At 38.6% G+C, this 19,455-nt stretch overlaps 1 protein-coding gene across 2 annotated transcripts in view; it reads right to left on the reverse strand.

Moving 5' to 3' along the window:
- TTC8 (tetratricopeptide repeat domain 8) overlaps positions 1 to 19,455 on the reverse strand; it is a 64,570-nt gene that overhangs the window by 34,518 nt on the left and 10,597 nt on the right. The window contains exons 2-7 of one of the 2 annotated variants that reach the window (XM_046010181.1): positions 12,141 to 12,170; positions 6,774 to 6,894; positions 5,410 to 5,473; positions 5,143 to 5,302; positions 4,833 to 4,922; positions 1,134 to 1,178 (exon numbers count right to left, since the gene is read on the reverse strand). In XM_046010181.1, coding sequence (XP_045866137.1) covers positions 1,134 to 1,178; positions 4,833 to 4,922; positions 5,143 to 5,302; positions 5,410 to 5,473; positions 6,774 to 6,894; positions 12,141 to 12,170 — 510 coding nt within the window. The remainder of the gene's footprint in view (positions 1 to 1,133; positions 1,179 to 4,832; positions 4,923 to 5,142; positions 5,303 to 5,409; positions 5,474 to 6,773; positions 6,895 to 12,140; positions 12,171 to 19,455) is intronic. The other variant, XM_046010182.1, reaches the window with a different exon arrangement.

A 19,455-nucleotide genomic window follows, 5' to 3' on the forward strand; every position in this document is an offset into this window, starting at 1 on the left:
TTTGATGTGTGTCTTTCCTCTGTCCTCCACATCTAATTTATCATCATGTTCTGTCACTTCTTTCTTTAAAATGTCTCTTTGATGCTCCCATTTCTTAGTAGATGGCCTATTTATTTCTCACTCTATAGCCTGTTCATGTTTTTACTCTTTCTTCACATTTATTTTCCTTCCTTCTCGCAAAAAAATCTGACTGATTTTTTGGCTCTTTATTGATATCACCCCTCTGATTTTTTTTTTCCCCTTTGCTACCTGGTGACAATTCCACAGCTTGGTAATTACCTCTTTAATTGTTTCATTATGCCAATTTTCTTTTCTCAGCTAGATTGCACAGCTTATAGAGTCAAGAAAACAAATATTTTTATTAGTTTTCCTAGTACATAGCAGAGTGGTTGACATATAGAAAACACAACTGAGGAAAACATTTTTATTTTCCTGAATATTTAACATATGGTTATAAAGCTTTTTCCCTAAACTAAAAATAAAATGAGGGAAAACACTATCATTAGACACTGCAGACTTAACTATGTTTAATTTGACAAAATTTGTGAGGTAACTGGTCATTTGCATATTAGCATGTAAGAGTGAAATAAATAAAGTCATAAGTATAAAACAAAACTCCGCTAAGAAGCTACCAAGGTAATTGAATATTACTGAAGCTCGTTGATGAGTGATACTCGCTCATTATATTATTTTCTCTACTTGTGTGTGTTTGAATTTTTCTATCATAAAATGTTGTGTGGGGAAGGGGTGCATTACAAAGAAATAAGAAACACTCATATGACCTATAATAATACCCTATATGGACCACAGGGGAAAAAAATGGATCAACAGTGCTAACTATTAGCATGAAAAAGATAGTGTAGCATAAACACATTATGCAATATTCTCAGTTATCTGTATCTTGCTCTTCAGTGGATATCTATATACTCTCTTGGACCAGGCACAGTTCTTACCAATTCTATATTTATAATAAATTTTCCTGTTGTAACTGACAGTGGATTTGAAAGTATCAGTAATGCTCCAATTTTTAATAATTCCATCTGTTTATAAGGTAAAAAGTAGAATATTTCAGAATCAAAATCCCCAATGTCAGAAAAAATTACAAGAGAAAACGGCATGAATTCAAAACTTACGGTCTTAACATCATTTTCATGATGAAAGATATACTCGAACAAAGCCTATGAAGAAAAAAATGCCAAAAATACATTAGATTTTATTTTAACAAAAGCACTGTATTGTTATAGCAAGACTGAAAGACCATTTTGACAGCAGCTGGGTTGAACCAAAATAACAAGGTACTTTAAAAGTACCTTTACAAGTTAAGGGTCTATCCATTATTACAATCACCATTTTAAAATATAGCGATTTATGCCTGATTCCTGTTTTTATAGAATGCAAACTGGAAAACTCAAATAACTAAACAGTGTTTTTCATATTACACATACTATTTTACTAGAAAGAGACAAACGAAAAGACCAACTTTGGAAGTGCCCAAAACAGATTTAGCCTATTCTATTACACACTCTACATATGTAGTATCGTGATGATGATATTGATAATGACACTTTAGACATGGGGGAAATCTGGAAGTCCCTTCTGAAACAAAGTAGAGCTTGAGTGTAAAGCGGGCTGTGTAGATGATGACTGTAAGACCATTACTGTGCTACTTCCCTCAGCTCATCTGGATAAGTAAGCATTTACTGAATTACCCCTTGATGGTATCACATTTGTCCATAAAGCCATTACTGTACACTTGTAAAGAGGCTAGTGTATCAAGGTTATTACCAGAGAAAACTTAAGAGGCAACCAAAGAAAGAAAAAAGAAGTCAGGACCAGGCCCTTCTTTTAAAAACGATACCTAACCCTCCATTTGTTCTGTTATAAAAAAGAAAAGTTAAAAGTGTGGTTGGTGCTACCATTGCTGTGAAATGAAACTCATTAGAAATGAGTTCCAATGAGGAAAGGTGGATTGGAAACCAAAGATAGGAAAACTGGGCATTCTTTCTTTTTTTCTTTAAGATTTTGTTTATTTATTCATGAGAGACAGAGAGAGAGAAAGGCAGAGGCAGAGGGAGAAGAAGGCTCCCTGAGGAGCAGAGAGCCCGATGCAGGGCTCAATCCCACGACCCTGGGATCATGACCTGAGCCGAAGGCAGATGCTTAATGGACTGAGCCACTCAGACACCCTTACTGGGCATTATTTCTACAACACACTAAAAAGGCACAAAATCTAGTTCAGTTTAAGTCTATTAACATAGACCAGGAAGCATCTGAGTTTACCAGAGATGCCTTCATGGAACTGCACTCCCTGGACAGAAAACAGCAATGGGGGGCGCTGTCGGGGGTGGGGTGGGGGCAGGGGCCAGGTGGTGTAGTCAGTTAAGTGACTGACTCTTGGTTTCAGCTCAGGTCATGATCTCAGGATCATGGGATCAAGCCTCACATCAGGCTCCACACTGAGTGCAGAGTCTGCTTAAGTTTCCCTCTCTCACTCTTCCTCTGCATCACCATCCCCCACCTCTGTCTCTCTCTTCTTCTCTCAAATAAATAAATCTTTGAAAAAGAAAACAGCAGTGGTACCAACTAGCCATCCAGCCACCTCAAGTAAATGGCCTAAAAGGGCAGGGAAATGAGATATTCCATATGAGTTCCTGTTAATACTCCATTCTCACAAAGAGAAATAAGTGTAACTTCGCAATTTTGCTAAGTGTAGTTGACCAGATTGCTTTCAAATAAGAAATTAAAATGTCACCAGTGTTATTATAGGATAATTCCCTATCAACTGACATTTCTTTTTCAGATTTTAATTTCAACTCTATATGGCTAACAACCATTCTTATATTCCCCAGTGTTTGACATTTAGTAAATATGTTAAACACCATTAGAACTAAGATTCAGAAAGAACTCAGCGCTAATGCACAGAATTCACAAAAATTACAGCTACAAACCTGGGCTAAGCTTAGGCCAGTTTCATCACCAGCTAAATGCTCATGTGTCTGAACTATGCCAAAGAACTCCAAGTTTATCTTTAGACTGAAAAGGTCATGGGCCTCTCAGGCCCTTTCTCTGTCTCTTTCTCACTCTCTCTTACCATGCATACACACAGTTATTTTCAGTCTTTCTCTTTAATTTAAAGGAGCATCTAATCTATTTTTTTTTTAAAGATTTTATTTATCTGACAGAGAGAGATCACAAGTAGGCAGAGAGGCAGGCAGAGAGAGAGGAGGAAGCAGGCTCCCTGCCAAGGAGAGAGCCCGATGCGGGGCTCAATCCCAGGAACCTGAGATCATGACCCGAGCTGAAGGCAGAGGCTTAACCCACTGAGCCATCCAGGTGCCCCTAATCTATTTTTTAAGATTTATTTATTTATTTGAGAGAGGGAGAAAGCACATGTGCACATGGGAGTGAGGGGAGGGGAAGAGGGAGAAAATCTTCAAGCAGACTTCCTGCTGAACACAGAGCCAGATACAGGGCTCCATGTCTCAACCCTGAGATATGGACCTGAATCTAAAGGAAGAGTTGGACGTTCAACTGACTGAGTAACCTAGGTGCCCTGAGCAACTCCTCTTTGAGTAGTTAGAATTATTAACATAATTCTCCATAAGGGTCACTCAGGCCAGACAGTGACATTGAGATGCCTGCCTAATTACAAATTAGAAGTACATATTTTTTTATCTTCCTTTTGACAATCCTAAAATTCTACAAGGACAGCAAATCATTTTTCTGAGAAGAGTCCAAGATGAAAAAGAAAACACACACAGACACGGATGGCCTTCTAAGCTTCCTTCCACGAAGATGATTCTGTATATCTGCTTTCTTTGTTATAAATTGCTGTTCCTTTATCAACAATAGCCAAACTATGGAGAAAGCCCAAATGTCCAATGGCTGAGGAATGGATAAAAAGGATGTGGTGTGTGTAAACACACACACACACACACACACACACACACACACACACACAAAGAAATATTACTCAGCCATCAAAAAAGAATGAAATCTTGCCATTTGCAATGATGTGGATAGAGCTAGAGAGTATTATGCTAAGTGAAACAAATCAAGTTAGAGAAAGACAAATACCATATGATCTCACTCATATGTGGAATTTTTAAAAAGATAAACATATGGGAAGGGGGAAAGAAAAAGAAAAGGAGAGAGGGAAACAAACCATAAGAGACCCTTAACAGTACAGAACAAACTGAGGGTTGATGGAGGGAGGTGGATGGGGGATGGGCTAGATGGGTGATGGGGATTAAGGAAAGCATTTGTTGAGATGAGCACTGGGTGATTGTTGTATGTAAGTGATGAATCACAGAATTCTATTCCAGAAACCAATATTGCACTGTAGGTTAACTAACTAGAATTTAAATTTTTTTTAAAAATTGCTCTTGTTGGGGCACCTGGGTGGCTCAGTGGGTTAAAGCCTCTGCCTTCAGCTCAGGTCATGATCCCAGGGTCCTGGGATCGAGCCCCACATTGGGCTCTCTGCTCAGCGGGGAGCCTGCTTCTCTCTCTCTCTCTGCCTGCTGCTCTGCCTGCTTGTGATCTCTTGTCTGTCAAATACATAAATAAAATCTTTAAAAAAAAAAAAAAATTGCTCTTGTTTATCAGAGGAAAAAGAATTTCCTATAATGATGGTATATGAACTTTATTTCTGATGGACTTTTCTTAACTCAAAAGAATAAGAGAAGTTTTACATAGTTCAGTAATTAAACATTTCCATTTCAATCAAGATATCGCCTTTCCTTCACCATTTTTTTCCTATTTCCTACAATGTTGTTATGATAATATATCTAAATGTTACTTCATTAAATACAATCATTTTAAGTACATACCTTTGCCAATTTAGGTTTCTGGGCATATTTTGTTAAATTCAGTCTCGATAAGTTTATAAAAGGTCCATCAGGACTTGTAAGCATGGAAGCCTGTGGGGGAAAATGACAGAACAAGATCTGAAACTTTCTCTTGAAACATAAATTGAGTTTAATGAGCATAAAAATTATAAAGGCAACATAAGTAAAAAAAAAAAAAAAAAAACCTGTAAAAAATCTTCCATATAACCTTCCACTATAACAAGAGCAAAAAATGATAAACTATAAAGTTACTTTGGTAATAGAAAACTGTGGTAAAGCTGTCAGAATTTACCGTTCCCAGCCTGACAAATCTTCCAGATGAGCTGGTGATCGGGCGAGCTGTGTAGGCAGTTCTGGGAGTTCTGATGGCCTGCTCCATAGTGCCAGGCCTTCCGCTTTGTGTGCCAGGTCTAAGGAAACCTGTAATGGGTCTTCCAGCTTGAGTGATTGGCCTGTGGAAAGTGTACGTTGTGAAAATTCAAAGAAGGTCAATAAAGGAAGATTCTCCTATAGTCTGGTCACTATTTAAGGATAGATGGTATGAAAGAGAAGTGCATACCTGATAGCTGGACTAGGCCCTCCCGTCTGATTAGTTCCAGGGAGTTTCAAAGATGTGCCAGGGCCTATGAGATGAGATGGCAAATTCAATTAATATATGAGTTACTAATCTAACTAATGTTTTTACTAATGTTTTTACTAATGTAAAAACTGTCAGCTAATGTAATTTTCAGGAATGCGCTGGTCTAGTGAAAGGACATTAATAACAGGAAATGTATTTTTTTTTTAAGATTTTATTTATTTATTTGACAGAGAGAGATCACAAGTAGATAGAGAGGCAGGCAGAGAGAGAGAGAGGGAAGCAGGCTTCCTGCCGAGCAGAGAGCCCGATGCGGGACCTGATCCCAGGACCCTGAGATCATGACCTGAGCCGAAGGCAGCGGCTTAACCCACTGAGCCACCCAGGCGCCCCCAGGAAATGTATTTTAGGGAAAAATGTGTTTGAGACTGATATTTACTGAATATCTATCATGTTGTTTTACGTTATCACATGTAATCCTCACACTAAGTCTGTAAGGCAAGTAATATTCACCCATTCAGCAAAGGCTTAGAGGGTTAAGCAAAGAGGTCAACCCGTTAGTAGAGCTGGGGTTCAAACTAAGGCTAGCAAGCTCCAAAGATACTCATAGTTTATTTCTGGTACAAAATCAAGAATTTAGACATTTTAGCTCCAAAACAGCAAAACGATGGGGGGGGGGGGATTCATTTTTAACATGAACCATATGTATTTTTTTCCCTCAATTTTCATTTGAAGTTTTAAAAGTTATTATCTTTCAAACATATCAATGGCTGATAACTGTTGTAACTATCAAATTCCAGCAAGACCACCACATGTCACGGCAGTCACTCAATACCATTTGCGCCAGCACATCCGTAAGCTGGGGACCGGGCTTCTGTGACAACACCAAGAGGCATTCATGGGCCAGCGTATCACTTCACATCACTTCACATCATGCATGAGAGCAAACCACCTTCAATTATTACAGTGATCATCTTTTTAAATAATCCTTTTAGAACACTTCTGCTGTTTGGGTGCTTCCAGTGTTTCTACTCTGAGATAAACAATCTTCTGATAGGTTAGATAAACAGTTCAGCTAGGATATCTTTTAAATATAAAATTTTTTAAATGCATAGTATAGCTTTTATTGAAAAATGGTTTTATACATCAATCTCATATCTTAAGTTTAAGATAATATAATTGAATAGAGGAAGGAAAGTCTTTGTACTGTATGGCAAGATAGAGACCATTTACGTAATGGAATGTTTTTTCATGTATATAATGTCATATGTTTCTTTTATATACAAAGAGTATTATTCTTCCTCCTAACGGCATTTCATTTACTTAAGGGAAAAACCCATACTTACGTGGAACTTGAGCAATAGCATTTTCATCCAGCATCATTTCTGCAATTCCTTCCTGATTTACATCAATTTCATCTATGTATACCATTTCAGTTAGTGCTCGTGCCTTTAAAATCCAAGCTGCCTATAAGCGTGGATAAAATAAAGCATATATTAAGTAGTATTAGAAGTACTGCCCACAGAAGCTTTATTATTGTCTAAGTTTCCATTGGGCCTGTTTACCACTTAGTGCATTATATTAATTTAAATGGCTATGTCAAGAAACTAATAAAAGAAGGCAAGGTCATTACTAATCAAGAAACACCCATTAGATCAATTACCTAGTAAATAAAAGTATTGTAATTACCTGGTAGTCTTCTAACGTGACTTTTTATAAGTAAAAGAAGATCTTAAGAGAAAATTTTACTAGAATAGTAATTTGAAAACAAATTAATAAAGCTACGACCACAGTGCTCTTTCTGCCTTCCTCCTTCAGGACCAGAGTCCATCATGAAGACCTTCTTGATGGTTTAGCTCTAAACCTACTTCCCTCTTGTCTTCCTCACAGAGCATTCTCTTTATACTCCTATTATATGTACTTACCATACTTGAGAAACTGTAACTGGGCATAGGTTAGCCCTCCCTTCCCCAGAACTCAATTCTTTTTTACCTTGTTCAGTTCTGAATTTTCCGTAACACCTACGGTTTCTGCACACATTGGTATTCCAAAAATGTTGACTTGAACTAAGATCAATTTCTCCCAATTCCCAATAACTACTTAACACAATCTTGGTTGCTTTGGGATCTAGCCAGTAGAAAACCTGCTAGAAAGTGGGGGTGGGGGTGGGAGGAAATAGAAAAGGCAATTAAGGAATCTGGAAAATATCAGCTTTGCTCTACCTTGAGAAATTAGATGTCAAGGTCTGCACAGTTAAATATCTTCTTAAACATTTAAAATGGCTTTATCAGAAATGTTTACCTTTCTGCTTCACTAGAGAATAGAAGCAAAGAGCAATAAAGCTTGTCCAGTGGAGGAGCTGGGAAGAAGGCAACTCTTGAGCAGAAGCACAGAATTGACTCTAATAGTACAGAGGAAGCAGCAGCATGGGAACTTGGGGGACGGTGTGAGGAGGGCTCACACATCAGGCTGTGAAGCAGGCTGAAGGAACGCAAAGGGACTGAGAGAGGAACAGATGAGAGCTACAGAGGTCCAAAAAGTCCTCACATCAAGAACCCAAGAAGCATTCACTCACGCACTCAGTCCATATCTACTGAACACCTCCTAGTTACATGGCATTGGGCTAGGTTCTGAAAAGGAAACACGGGAAGATTAAAACTGGGATCTTAATTTCCCTGAACACATCACCAATCTGAATTAAGTGTGAAGGCAAAGCAGTGCATGATAGATGACAGGTTTGTGGTATAGAAAATAGTTTTATAGGAATTAAAAAGCAGAGATCCTTTTGTGGGCTAAAATAATTGGAATGCATATAGCAGACAAAAATGTTTAAGGAAAGAAGAAAATCTTTATGCTTTCACTTTAATGGGAATAAAGAAGGCTGCCTTCATTGCATACTTAGGTTCCTAAAATGAAATTAAATTTGGTTAGATGATTGGCTTTTTAGGCTTATACTTTCCTGGGTAAGGTTTATTGGATTCTCATCAGATAACTTACAATAAAATGTTTCAACTGTGTGGATTTAACACAACTGAATGAGCAGAACACAGAATCAAAGAATTTGTAAAAAAAAAAAAAATCAATTCCAATTGGAACTGCATCTAACTGTGGGAGCCACTGAAATGTGGAAACAATTGGAGGTTTTCAATCCTCAAAGATCAAGGAAGGTTGGCAGATCTATACAAGTATGGTCAGGGAAGCCATCCCTCGCTTGAACTAATGGTTTAATTTAACTTCAAAGATGGAAATAAGTAGTCCTGATTTATCTTGGGTCCCCACGGCTCATACTGCCCTTCAAGCATCTGATGGCTTTCATTTCTCAGGAGGGCGTTGCTTGTTCAGCAGTCTGGTGGACAGGAAGGAGGACTGCAGCATTTTCTTTGAAACAGTAAAGCAAGATGTGGGCTCCGCCGGTTCACTCCCATATTACTAGGGAGCACCTGCTACCTACAGGCCTCCCTGTAGGTAAACCACAGCTCTCCCAGCTCACACGAATTTCAGTGTTGTTGGGAAAACGCAATAATGAAAGTCGGGAGCATACTGTGGGAAGGCAGAGACTGGCACCCAGCTGCCCAGAGGGTGGAGAAAAGAGTTTGCTAGTGGCGAAGACTGGAAAGCATGTGATAGGCAAAGCAGCGGGACCAGGACAGGCTAGCTTGAAGGCTCATGACAAGTTTAGCAAATCCAAATCAGTTGGTATATGGTTGAATCAGGTTCAGCTGAGGCAGCAGTCAGAGAAGAAACTGGAGAAAAAGGCAAAGGGCTGATGGCAGACCCTGGATGCCACAGTGAGGTGTATGGACTTTCATCCTGATGAGGAGGAGCTCATGAAGCTTCAAAACTAGGACTTGGGAGTCCCAGTCAAATTGACCTTCTAAAAGCCATGTTCTAATTATTATAGTATCATTTATATATTGGGCATTAATTTTCCCTGCACATATCTTAACAATTTGCATGTAACTTCTGTTACAGTCTACTCCATCATGCTTCCTGACATCCGTCTACCTACTATTAAATATTAAGAAGGTGCAACTGTTTTTAATATTATGCTAAGCAAAACAAAAGAAAGTAAATCCACTGTTCCCTCCCCACCAAATGCATAAATGCTTCACATCTTTTTAAAAATGTGATTCCATAAGAATTCACTTTTTAAAAAAGGTAAAGAGATCTATATTTATTTCAGTTTCTGGAACCTAATTCTTCAGAAGTAGAAATAATGATGGGAATCTTGTATATTTAAAGATCTATAATAAAATCGATTTAACCATTACTTAATTTTAAATTTCATCAGTATTTGAGAATATTAATCTTCCTGATTTTCCTTCTGTCCTAACAAAAATGACCTTGAAAATCACATACCACTGCTCGATTAAACATCAGACTGTATTCAAAGAACAGCTCTTGGCAATGTGAACAATTCTTAGGATTTTAATGAAAACAGCAGATGGGGCTTTGGCTTTAAAAAAAAAAAATTAAAAATTTTATTTTGGAAACAAGCCAAGTATGTTTTACAGCCCTAAAATCCTCTGTTTAAATTAAAAAAAAAAAAGTTCAAAACTAATCAGTGATTAAAGTAAACTGCATAACAAAGCCTAATGGATGATCCCAAACTGCCCCTTGGATCTGAATAAAAACATAAATTAGTATTATCAGATAATGTTTAAATTGTTAATAAATGACAGGGTCATGTAGTAAATATATTTGAATACCCATCCACTGGAAGTACTGTGAAATCAACAAAAATCATAGAAGTGTCAGAACTTTTCTCAAGGGAAAAGCACAGAGTCTCCCAATCTAAGCAAGTAATCATCATGTCAGTTATGTCCTTCTTTGTCTGTGAAACATAATCCCATCTCATTTGCCCACTGAGGCTGTCTACAGGACATTACTCTTGAGGCAATAACATCAGGGAAATAATGCTTTGCTTGTACTATCTTCTGTGAGGCTGATCCCATTTTAGTTATGAAAATAAACAAGGTGAAAACTCTAGTGAATGAGCAAAACATGTTTAAATTGTCCTGTTCCTTTTAATACAGAATTTGAGGCCACTAGTTTAAGACATAAAAGAAACAATTTTGTTAGGTTATTATTAGAATAAGGCCACCAAAGAACAGTCTGTCTAACCTGATTGAGCCATCATAAGAATCAGTAACATTTGACACTCTGCCTACTCTATGAAAATGAAAAACTGAGGCACAAAATATTGAATTGTTATTGTGAAGTCTCATTTATTTTGAAGTTGTAAAAATGTGCAAAGGAGGAAGGCAAAATGTGTGAATAATGAGCTCAAAAGAATCCTGTCAAACTTGTTCCTTTTTTATTCTTCTAGATCACTATCCAGTGAATAATTCAGTCTACAGTAACAGAGCAGAAAAGCAATATTAAATACAGATCCTTTATCAAGTTCCTGCGCTGGTTGGAAACTTTCAAATGCCATTTACAGTTTTAAAACCATACAGTGCAAATTATTGGTGTTTTAATTTAATTTTAACAAAATCTTCCAAAATGACTGAAAACCAAAAGCACATTACTTACTCTATTTATAATTTAGGTCCTTCTCAAATGAATTGTGCATATATTATGCAAAAAACAGTTCTGTACCATCTATCAATTTGGTAATGATTATGAACACTGCAGACAATGTTTAAATTCTTTTCAAGAACAGAGTGCTACCTTTTAACCCATTTACATGCTTGTTTAATGCCACACAGACCTCTATCAGAGTACTTTGTATCTTGCTTTCTTCTACAAGTTTGTATGATTACTCACATGAACCACATATGAGGTTCCAAACTGTTTATTTACCTAAAAGCCACTGTTACAATTCTCTGTCATGTGGTGGGGCAAACACCTGGAAATACTGAAGCTCTCTGATTTGTAGCACTTTTGTCCCTTCACCTTATTCCCAGACCTACTGGAAACCCTCGCAGTTAAAAGCTTCACCTCCTCTCCTTGGATTCCCTCCAGACTATTCACTGGGTCTCCTCCAGTTAGCAGGTCTCTCTGGCCACCTCCGATGCCGCAATGATTTGGTAGACATGGCTATCTAGCCAGTAGTGTTCCTTCCTTTCTTCCTCATGGTGGCAGGCACCGCTCTCTAAAACCAAGCCCTTCCCAAGCAGAGTTAGCCTAATCTTTACTCAAGACACTGCCCTATCCATCATGGTCTTTTTGGACACCTGGGGCTCTGCTGACTTCTTGGCTAGCTTTCTTTTTTTTTTTTTTTTTAAAGATTTTATTTATTTATTTGACAGATAGAGATCACAAGTAGGGAGAGAGGCAGGCAGAGAGAGAGAGAGAGGAGGAAGCAGGCTCCCTGCCAAGCAGAGAGCCCGATGCGGGGCTCGATCCCAGGACCCTGGGATCATGACCTGAGCTGAAGGCAGAGGCTTTAACCCACTGAGCCACCCAGGCGCCCCTTGGCTCGCTTTCTAAGCTCCTGATTCCCCTTGGCTCCTTCTCTAATTTTCTCATCCTCTGGTCAATATTGGTCATTTCTATTTAAACTCCAAGTCTTAAGACCATAAGACTACTCATCCAAAAATGTTGGAAATATAATACTTTACATAAAAAGGTACAGAACATCTGGTAGAGATGGCTAATTTTATAACAGCACTAATAGATATGCAGCGAGTTTTCTAATCTATAGGACCAAGTAAGCAATTGAAATTATAGTATTCTCTAAACTAAAGGTTGCTAAACTAAACCTTTACCTGAGACACTGGCAATTCAGGATCTGGTTCCTGGAAAGCATTAAGAAGGTAGTAAACATTTTTAAGAAATACAGTTTCTAAAATAAAAAGTCTTAGTGACGAATTAGCTATGCATAGGTGGACTCAAACTCATTCAATAAAAATTCAAATATTAACTTTAATCTTTCCCCACAACTGTCTTCAAGAGTTTTGGATATACTAATACTAATATTGGTATTAGTGTAAAACTAATATACACTGACAAGTGCTGAATTTTCTCCAAGTAGGAAATTCTAATTACTCTAACCTCATTTAAAGCACAGAGAAGTTATCTTAGCTACTTATTTAATGAAGACACAAAATCTCAGAAATTACAATAATGTTACAACTATACCAAGGGAACATTTCTTTATACTCAAAAATAGTTCACGGTGGTTAAAACATTCAGACTTTAATCACTTGGGGAGGAGGAAGAAAATCCATATACTATAAACCCTTCTGCTCCACATATAAATAATGGGATTAGTGCCTGAAGATAAAAAATTAACTCTCACTGTAATATACTCTGAGAAATGTTTATAAATAAACCATGTCACATATATTAGTATCAGGTGCTAATAAACTCAGGGTTTTTTCTGTTCAAACTAAATAGAAATCCACTGGGAAAAAGTCAGACTTGTAACAAATGTATTTAACAAAACATCTACATTTATTTATCTACAGTTAGCAACCTGCACTGAACACTCAGTTGGCAGCACCTTTTATTAGGGAAGCTACTAAGAAACAAAATAGAGAAAGAAAAAAAAAAAACCCAAAAAACGATCCTCCCTTGCCTTGCTTTCTATAGCTCTAAAACCCAAGGAGAATACCCTAAATATTTTTTTAAGAATATATTATGTGCACAAGCAATGTGTAAGCCATCTGGTCACCATACAAAGATAAGCAATTTCTATAGCACGACACCCTGTAAGAACATGAGAGGCACAGGTTAAGCTAGGCTAGAAAAGTGAAGGCCTCAGAGGGTGGGATTTAGAGAATATTTGGAAAACAGCTGAACCAAACACAAAACAGCAACTAAGAATACATGGCAATTGGAGGTTTCCAATTCCAGTGTGCATAAGGAAGATCTGGAAAAGTACAGATTGCTTAGAACTCACAGTCCATGCTTAAACATACTGATACAGGCAATGAGATGACGGAAGACATAACCCTGTCTATTCTTTTTTTTTTTTTTAATTTATTTATTTTTATTTGCTTATTTACAGCATAACAGTGTTCATTGTTTTGGCATCACACCCAGTGCTCCATGCAGTACGTGCCCTCCCTATTACCCACCACCTGGTTCCTCAACCTCCCACCCCACCCCACCCCCCACCCCCCCGCCGCCCCTTCATAACCCTCTGGTTGTTTTTCAGAGTCCATAGTCTCTCATGGTTCATCTCCCCTTCCAGTTTCCCTCAACTCCCTCTCCTCTCCATCTCCCCATGTCCTCCATGTTATTTGTTATGCTACACAAATAAGTGAAACCATATGATACTTGACTCTCTCTGCTTGACTTATTTCGCTCAGCATAATTTCTTCCAGTCCTGTCCATGTTGCTACAAAAGTTGGGTATTCGTCCTTTCTGATGGAGGCATAATACTCCATTGTGTATATGGACCACATCTTCCTTATCCATTCATCCGTTGAAGGGCATCTTGGTTCTTTCCACAGTTTGGCGACCGTAGCCATTGCTGCAATAAACATTGGGGTACAGATGGCCCTTCTTTTCACTACATCTGTATCTTTGGGGTAAATACCCAGCAGTGCAATTGCAGGGTCATAGGGAAGCTCTATTCTTAATTTCTTCAGGAATCTCCACACTGTTCTCCAAAGTGGCTGCACTAACTTGCATTCCCACCAACAGTGTAAGAGGGTTCCCCTTTCTCCACATCCTCTCCAGCACATGTTGTTTCCTGTCTTGCTAATTTTGGCCATTCTAACTGGTGTTAGGTGGTATCTCAATGTTATTACCAACAGTTATATGCCAAAAGCTAAGCAACCTAGATGAAATGGATGCATTCCTGGAAAGCTACAAACTCCCAAAATTGAACCAGGAAGAAATTGACAACCTGAATAGACCGATATCTAGTAATGAGATTGAAGCAGTGATCAAAAACCTCCCAAAAAACAAGAGCCCAGGACCTGACGGATTCCCTGGGGAATTCTACCAAACTTTCAAAGAAGAAATAACACCAATTCTCCTGAAGCTGTTCCAAAAAATTGAAGCAGAAGGAAAACTTCCAGACTCTTTTTATGAAGCCAGCATTACCCTGATCCCCAAACCAGGCAAAGACCCTACCAAAAAGGAGAATTTCAGACCAATATCACTGATGAATAAGGATGCAAAGATTCTCAACAAGATCCTAGCAAACAGGATCCAGCAGCACATTAAAAAGATTATCCACCATGACCAGGTGGGATTCATCCCTGAGTTGCAAGGTTGGTTCAACATTCGCAAATCAATCAGTGTGATAGAACACATCAATAAGAGAAGAGAGAAGAACCACATGGTCCTCTCAATTGATGCAGAAAAAGCATTTGACAAAATCCAGCATCCGTTCCTGATGAAAACACTTCAAAGTATAGGGATAGAGGGAACATTCCTGAACTTCATAAAATCTATCTATGAAAGACCCACAGCAAATATCATCCTCAATGGGAAAAAGCTTGCAGCCTTCCCGTTGAGATCAGGAACACGACAAGGATGCCCACTCTCACCACTCTTGTTCAACATAGTATTAGAAGTTCTAGCAACGGCAATCAGACAACAAAGAGAAATAAAAGGTATCCAAATTGGCAAGGAAGAAGTCAAACTCTCTCTCTTCGCAGATGACATGATTCTTTATATGGAAAACCCCAAAGACTCCACCCCCAAACTACTAGAACTCATACAGCAATTCAGTAACGTGGCAGGATACAAAGTCAATGTACAGAAATCAGTGGCTTTCTTATACACTAACAATGAAAATACAGAAAGGGAAATTAGAGAATCGATTCCATTTACTATAGCACCAAGAACCGTAAGATACCTGGGCATAAACCTAACCAAAGAAGTAAAGGACCTGTACTCGAGGAACTACAGAACACTCATGAAAGAAACTGAAGAAGACACAAAAAGATGGAAGACTGTTCCATGCTCTTGGGTTGGAAGAATAAACATTGTTAAAATGTCTATACTGCCTAGAGCAATCTATACTTTTAATGCCATTCCGATCAAAATTCCACCAATATTTTTCAAAGAGCTGGAGCAAATAATCCTAAAATTTGTATGGAGTCAGAAGAGACCCCGAATTGCTAAGGAAATGTTGAAAAACAAAAACAAAACTGGTGGCATCACGTTACCCGATTTCAAGCTTTACTACAAAGCTGTGATCACCAAGACAGCGTGGTACTGGCATAAAAACAGACACATAGACCAGTGGAACAGAGTGGAGAGCCCAGATATGGACCCTCAACTCTATGGTCAAATAATCTTCGACAAAACAGGAAAAAATATTCAATGGAAAAAAGACAGTCTCTTCAATAAATGGTGCTGGGAAAACTGGACAGCGATATGTAGAAGAATGAAACTCGACCATTCTCTTACACCGTTCACAAAGATAAACTCGAAATGGATAAAAGACCTCAACGTGAGACAGGAATCTATCAGAATCCTAGAGGAGAACATAGGCAGTAACTTCTTCGATATCAGCCACAGCAACTTCTTTCAAGATATGTCTCCAAAGGCCAAGGAAACAAAAGCAAAAATGAACTTTTGGGACTTCATCAAGATCAAAAGCTTCTGCACAGCAAAGGAAACAGTCAACAAAACAAAGAGGCAACCCACGGAATGGGAGAAGATATTTGTAAATGACAGTACAGACAAAAGGTTGATATCCAGGATCTACAAAGAACTTCTCAAACTCAACACACACAAAACAGATAATCATATCAAAAAATGGGCAGAAGATATGAACAGACACTTCTCCAACAAAGACATACAAATGACTATCAGACACATGAAAAAATGTTCATCATCACTAGCCATCAGGGAGATTCAAATTAAAACCCTGTCTATTCTTTCTTCTATTTCTTTGTGGACATGTCTGTATGACACATGTCTCTCATTTGAGTCTCGTAACAACCACCAGAGGGAGGCAGGTCAATGTTCTTATCCATTTGACAGATCCAGAAACCAATTCAGAGAGGTCACATAATTTGCTCAAGGTCACACAAGGAAGCCAGAGCTCTTCCTTGCCAGCGCATCTTGGAGATTAAAAATGAGATGGACATAGTAAGGCAGGATTGAAGCATAAAGTATAGGAGAGTACAAGATAAGTCCATATAGAAAGGGGAGTAAACATTAACCGGAGGTGACTGCAGATAATACTTGGAAAGGAAAACAAAACAGATATAAGAGCTAGAAGCCTCTAATCGTTAAGTAAAAGCTGGATGCCTATTATTCTGCCAAGAGCAAGAAGATGCTTCCAGTGGCCCAAATTCAAACCACCGGCTCAGCCTCGGTGTTGTTCACTGATAAAGGTCTTTGTGCTCCCTGGGGTTCTTCTGCTCCACAGGAACACATCTGTGACTTGCCACACAGGTAAAGCATGTGGGGAAATGACAATTTCCCCAATGAGAGGGTCACAGAAGACAATGAGAGGCCTAGAGAATGGGAAGGTGGACAGATAGGTGAGGTTGCTTAGATGGGAGAAGGAGAAAGACAGAACCAAGAATGAGGCAGAGAACACGTTAGTCCCACAGCATGTCCCCCACATAGCTGGTCCCCTGGCTAGGTGCTGAAAACATTCTATGAGGAAGGCACGCAGAGTTATATACCTTGCAGTAAAATGTATCAAATGCTATATTCAAGTTAGGGGCCAGTTAGATATGACTTAGAGGGAGAGGGGGGGAAACAGAATACATGGGAGATAGGAAGGGAGTCAGAGAAAAGGGAAGGAGATTATACTGGAAATTACTGAGTAACAGGGATCTATGAACTATTCAACATCACTTTGTCATCAATTTCACTGAACACTTTCCTCACAGATGCGTTCCAGGTTACCAACAATCCTTTCAGAAAAATATCTATGATATTGATCCTGCATGGAAATTGCATGAATCCTGCATGGAAATCTCTCTAGCTATCTAGAGACAATAGCAGCTAACATTTGTGATCACTTATCATATTTTAATGAACTTAACCCTCACAACAACCCTTTGAGGCACATTATCATCTCCATTTTACAGATGAAAAAACCCTCATTTGTATATAGGCAGTGTATAGGCAGTATTTGAACCCAGACACTCTGGCTCAAGAGCCTGAACTTTGCTGAGTATGTGAGATCATAGCAAGGCATGAAAGCTGGCTACTATATGGTGAGGGAGACCAAGGCTGGGTATAGCTGGTCTGGACTGGAGATCCATCAGGAGTAGTAGGACTAAGAAGAAAGAGTCAGGATGTTTTAATTTAGAGATAGGGCAAAAAAAAAATTTCTTTTTTTAATCACTGGGACTTTCATCTTCAGGTCTCTCAAATTATAGTCTGTTATTTAAATTAATCCATCCAAACAGGGAACCACAAGTCAAGTTCATTTGGTCTAGCAGATTATTTCCATGGGCATCAACACAGTTGAGGCTAGGGGAGCCTGGGTGGCTCAGTCAGTTAAGTGTCCAGCTCTTTTTTTTTTTTTTTAAGTATGTAACTCTTGATTTTAGCTCAGATCATGATCTAAAACTTGTAAGATCAAGTCCTGTGTCAGGCTCCCCTTGTCAGGGGATAGATGAGCCTGGTGGTGGGTATTAAGGAGGGCATGGATTGAATGGAGCACTTGGTGTTATACACAAACAATGAATCATGGAATACTACATAAAAAACAAACGATGTACTGTATGGTGACTAACATAACACAATTAAAAGAAAAAAGAAAGAAAGAAAGAGAAAAGAAAAGAAAAAATAATATTCTCCCTCTCCCTCTCCCCCACCAACTTTTTCTCTCTTTCTCCTCTCTTTAAAAAAAAAAAAAAAAAAAAAAAGAGGGGCGCCTGGGTGGCTCAGTGGGTTAAAGCCTCTGCCTTCCGCTCAGGTCATGATCCCAGGGTGCTGGGATCGAGCCCTGCATCCCGCTCTCTGCTCAGCAGGGAGCCTGCTTCCTCCTCTCTCTCTACCTGCTTCTCTGCCTACTACTTGTAGTAGTACTACTACTAGTAGTAGTAGTAGATCACACTACTTGTGATCTCTGTCTGTCAAATAAATACATAAAATCTTAAAAAAAAAAAAAAAAAAAAAAAAAAAAGAATCACCAGGCCTAGCCCTAGAGCCAGAAGAGCTGGGCTTGATCCTCAGGGAGTCACTTAGCTGCATGACCTTGAACAAATCATACAACCTCTGTAACCTAGTCCTCCTCTTGAATTGGAACAATAGGGTCTATAGGGGGGTTTTAAAAAGAAAAGCTTGCATTTTTAAGAATATTTCACAATTTTCAGAGTCTTTTCACATATGCTATCACAGTTAATGAAATGTAAGGTGCTATCACTTTCAATAAGAAGTATCAGTCACATAAACAATTCTATAATAAATAGAAAGGCACCAAAATCGCTAGTACTTCCCTTTCCAGAACGCAGAACTAACTCCCAGTTGTGGCACATCAAATTAAGACTTCCCTTTGACTCTCCTTCAAAGTGAGTGAATGGGTGAGTGAGAGGACAGGGAGCAGTGACACTGCCTAGAACCAGCAAATACTCATTAGCATCAACTTCAATTCACATCAGTTTGCTTCCTTCCTTCCTCCCCAGGGTAAGGCTTTCTCTCTTAGGGTGTTGCTATTACTTCAGGGAATCAAATCTCTAGCTAATTCTGAATGTGACTTCTTAATTGCCACCAATACTTACTCTGGCTAATGAGTCTGACCCAGCTCTGTTCTGAAACTACAGAGACATTATTCAGAAGGTAGCAGTAACAAGAAGGGAAAAAAAAAAAAGTAAGAGAACAGAGAAATGGATGGATGTCAGAAGGTTTGGGGAGATCTAGGGACCAAGCAGCCAAGTAGGAATGTAAATCTATAATTCAGCAGGAATACAAATTCATAAATAAAATGAACTGCTCCACAGAGTATAAGAATCAAAAGATTAAGTTTGGCTGAGTCTCCACGGCCCCAAAGAGGAAATAAATTAGATAATCATACAGAAAGATGGCTTTGTTTTGTTTTGTTTTGCTTGGAGCACCAGATCACTGTCTCAATCAACTACTAAGATGTAGCTCACTGGGGACCCCTGGTTCCATGTCTTTCCTCTAAGCCAGTGGCTTTCAGCTTTT

This window comes from Meles meles, chromosome 6 (genome assembly GCF_922984935.1).
Source record: "Meles meles chromosome 6, mMelMel3.1 paternal haplotype, whole genome shotgun sequence".
NCBI classification, from domain to species: Eukaryota; Metazoa; Chordata; class Mammalia; order Carnivora; family Mustelidae; genus Meles; species Meles meles.